Source organism: Papilio polytes, unplaced genomic scaffold (assembly GCF_000836215.1).
Source record: "Papilio polytes unplaced genomic scaffold, Ppol_1.0 DF823991.1, whole genome shotgun sequence".
Classification (NCBI taxonomy): domain Eukaryota; kingdom Metazoa; phylum Arthropoda; class Insecta; order Lepidoptera; family Papilionidae; genus Papilio; species Papilio polytes.
This window is the reverse complement of record NW_013525213.1, coordinates 655978-659743: the sequence shown is the minus strand read 5'-3', so window position 1 is coordinate 659743 and position 3766 is coordinate 655978. Positions and strand designations below refer to the sequence as shown.

At 35.8% G+C, this 3766-nt stretch overlaps 1 protein-coding gene across 2 annotated transcripts in view; it reads right to left on the bottom strand.

The window, feature by feature from the left end:
* Window positions 1–356: 356 nt before the first annotated feature.
* Window positions 357–3766, bottom strand: part of LOC106101367 (peroxisome biogenesis factor 1) — an 8378-nt gene continuing 4968 nt past the window's right edge. The window contains exons 9-13 of one of the 2 annotated variants that reach the window (XM_013280565.1): window positions 3211–3270; window positions 2648–2834; window positions 2135–2293; window positions 1463–1581; window positions 357–1055 (exon numbers count right to left, since the gene is read on the bottom strand). In XM_013280565.1, the coding sequence (XP_013136019.1) occupies window positions 968–1055; window positions 1463–1581; window positions 2135–2293; window positions 2648–2834; window positions 3211–3270 (613 nt within the window). In that variant the 3' untranslated portion in view covers window positions 357–967. Of the gene's footprint in view, window positions 1056–1462; window positions 1582–2134; window positions 2294–2647; window positions 2835–3196; window positions 3271–3766 lie in introns of those variants that run through there. The other variant, XM_013280566.1, reaches the window with a different exon arrangement.

Genomic DNA, 3766 nt, shown 5'->3' with positions numbered 1-3766 from the left:
AACGTCTTTACAGATCTTAATGAAATATATCACAGATCTAGAACAGTCTGGAAAAACACAGGTTATTTACAAGTTTTATTTTTAATTCCGTGTTTGATGTCATGGGTTTTGCCCATGGCTAGTCCAGAGAAAAACATTTTATACTTGTTTTTCAGTATGTATAACTTTAATTATTAAATACTTATGTTACATTAAACGAGTTGTTCTCATTTAATTTATGATCGAATAAAACAAGATTAATATAAAAAAAAACTATTTATTTAAAACATCCGCCACAAAATAACAAAATATACAAATAAACTATATAAATTATTATATTATAAGTACATTTAATTAAAAATAAATTTATTCCTTCATTACATATCAAAAAATATTAAAATATTTGTTCCTTAATAAAATTTAACAAAATTACTTCGTAAACATTCACCTAAAAAACCTACTGTTAATTAAATTACTAACAAAAGCTAATAATTAATATACTTAAACTAACTATATTTTTAAATTGTACAATACCAATAAATCAAGCCTATATAATTAAATAAAAAATAATAAAATGTCTTTGGTAGCCAATTAAGCTGTGCCAAGCATAACTTATACCCTTATATACCATAAAATATAGCTTAAAGTTATGAAATATAAGTAAAAGCGTTAGTTAATTCATGTACCGAATATATTTAAAAAAACACTTCATACAAGCTCTTGTATACAAGTAATTTTTATATTGTAGCAAATTCGGATAAAGCACGGTATCGCTAGTAATAAAATACAGTAACCCCCCTATAACGCGCTCTCTTACATTTTAATTTCATTAACACTAGCCCCCATATAACTTATATAACGCGATTTCGCTCCTATAACGCGATTTATCTCTGAAGTTGAAAAACGATTTAAACGGGGATTCTCTATAACGCGTAACCATCGAGCGCGTTATAGAGAGGGTTTAGTAACTTGAAGTTTTATTTGTATACTAAGCTAAAGTAACTCGTTGTTTCTGCATAAGTTGTGAGACTTGACGCTGCTCAGCTGACAGCGGCTCGCCGCGGAACCTACGGTAACTGTCAACAGAAACAATATTACTAAATATTCAATATTTTACAGTAATCGACATGCAGAAAGAAAATTGAGAGCCAAATCTGCTTTAGTATAATATTTTTATTACTAAGAAATACATCAATACCTCCCTTTAGACCCTAGATCTCGCCTTTTTCGTCAGCTAATGTCCAGAACTCTCATTTTAGGCTATTGTAAATAAAATCCAATTTCTTACTCCTATTTCTACTGTTCCAAAAACATTCAACAAACCGCTTAGAGGAAATTGGTACTAAAAACCTATGAATGGATGGATCCGTAGTAATTATCTCCAAAACGGATCTGAGACACCACATAGGGTTCCTAGTATATTTTTATTTAAATTAGCGAACTAATTCGCAGGCAAAAGCTAGTTTTAATGTATTAAACTCACATTGTGTCATAGAAGAGCCTCTGTTCCTTAGACAGCGAGGGTTTGGTCTCCTGCAGCGCTGACTCCACGTCCTCCGGCAGCACCTCCACCCTCTCCATACTGCTGCTTTCTTTACTTACCTATTTAAAATAGATATATTACCTATACATTGCTATCTCGCTCATTTTCATTGATAATAGACAGAAAAAATATGGGAATCAATAGAGCTAAAGATTTTACGTCAAACCTTTTTTAAATGCATAAAACACTCTAGTGTAAAAACTCAAATCTTAACTAATTGTCATTGTTTTTAAGCTTTAGTTTTATATTTGTTACTATTAGCAACAAATACTAAAATTCATCTACAGTAAACCCCTCTATAACGCGGTTGATGGTTCCGCGTTATACGAATTCATGTTGTAGAAATTACGCGTATAACGTGTTCTACAACATGCCAGTGCCATAAGTTGCGTTATAAGGGTTCTTTTAAAATATATTAGGAATATTCGCGTTATAGGGGGTTACTCCCAAGTTATAAGGGGGTACAGTTGTCGCGTTATGTAATACTAGCTGTTGCTCGCGGGTCCATCCACATAAAATTGTGAATTCTAAAAAACTGTAACCTATTAAGTTATTTCATTACATACAAAAAAAATTTCTTTTTTCTCATAATATTAGTATAAAATGACTTACGAGGTTCTTCTCCAGTCTGGTGAGCTGCGCGGTGATCAGCAAGGACTTGAGGTCCGCGGCAGAGAAGTCCTCCGTGCGCGCAGCCAGCGCCGACAGCTCCACCTCCTCCGATATCACCACGTCCTTGGCCAGGGTCAGCAGGATCTCGTAACGATCTTGCTGTACAAATATATACGTCGTTATAGAGATGTGTATTTAATTTTGGAAATGTTTATGAGTCGTAAGCGAAACCTAGTTTATCATGTTCGTGTTCATGTTAATAAACATGAAAATAAATAAAAAAAGTAAATTACAAATTATAAAAGTCCACTAAAATGCGTCCCCACGTGTGGACAGAAGAGAATAAAAAGTTTCATCCGTCCCACCTTTTGCGACGAGTGACGGTTGGAACTTATTTTATTTCTTAACGGTTCCATGTCACGTCATTGGTGATAGTTGGACTAAAAGGTGGGACGGATGCAACTTTCTATTGTCATCTGTCCCCACGTGGGGACAGTGGGGTGGCTAGTGTACCTGTGTGGGCAGTGCGCAGTAGACGTGGCGCTGCAGACGGCCGGGGCGCAGCAGCGCGGGGTCCACCAGGTCGGGGCGCGAGGTGGCGGCCAGCACGGGCCCGCGCGCGCCGCCCTCCGCCCCGTCCATGCGGGACAGCAGCTGGTTCACCACGCGGTCTGTCACGCCAGTAGAGTCGTGCCCGCGTCTGTGACAAACCTAACTTATCCTCTGATACAGGGGTCACAAACCGACGACATATTTTGGGCATATCCCTGATCATAAAAACACTACGAGAAAAGTATGAAGTATGGATGGAATTGATGTAATAATCGCAGTCATTATTCGACAGCACATCTAACAGGGTATTGAACATTTCTTTAAAAATGGCACTTTGATACGTAAATGTTCCCCTTCTCTAATACAAGACACTAATTTTAGTTATCGTTAAAAGAAACTCCTTAAGGAAGAAAAAGATTAAAAGTACTGCAGTTAAAATCATCACCAAATACCTAGGGTTGAGACATCAATAGAAATGTAAGTGGTAACGTACAAACACCTTGTACTTACAATATGCGACTTACTTGGGCGCGAGGCTGTCAAACTCGTCGAAGAACAGGATGCATGGTCGCTTCATGTCGGCCCTGAGACATACATTATGTTGGTGAAAAAATCGATAATTAAATAATATATCATAAAGCATATTTGTAATAAAATGTAGAAAAATCATTCATTTAAATGAACATATTACTTAAAACAAGAAAAATAAGTTCTTCCTGATAAAATAGTTTCAAAGTTCCGATGTAAAGTGTCAACTCATTGTCAAATGTTCCAATGTAAAGTGACAACTCAGTTGTCAAATGTTCCAATGTAAAATGACAACTCAGTTGTCAAATGTTCCAATGTAAAATGACAACTCAGTTGTCAAATGTTCCAATGCAAAGTGTCAACTCATTGTCAAATGTTCCAATGTAAAATGACAACTCAGTTGTCAAATGTTCCAATGTAAAATGACAACTCAGTTGTCAAATGTTCCAATGTAAAGTAACAACTCACTTGTCAAATGTTCCAATGTAAAGTGACAACTCAGTTGTCAAATGTTCCAATGTAAAATGACAACTCAGTTGTCAAATGTTCCAA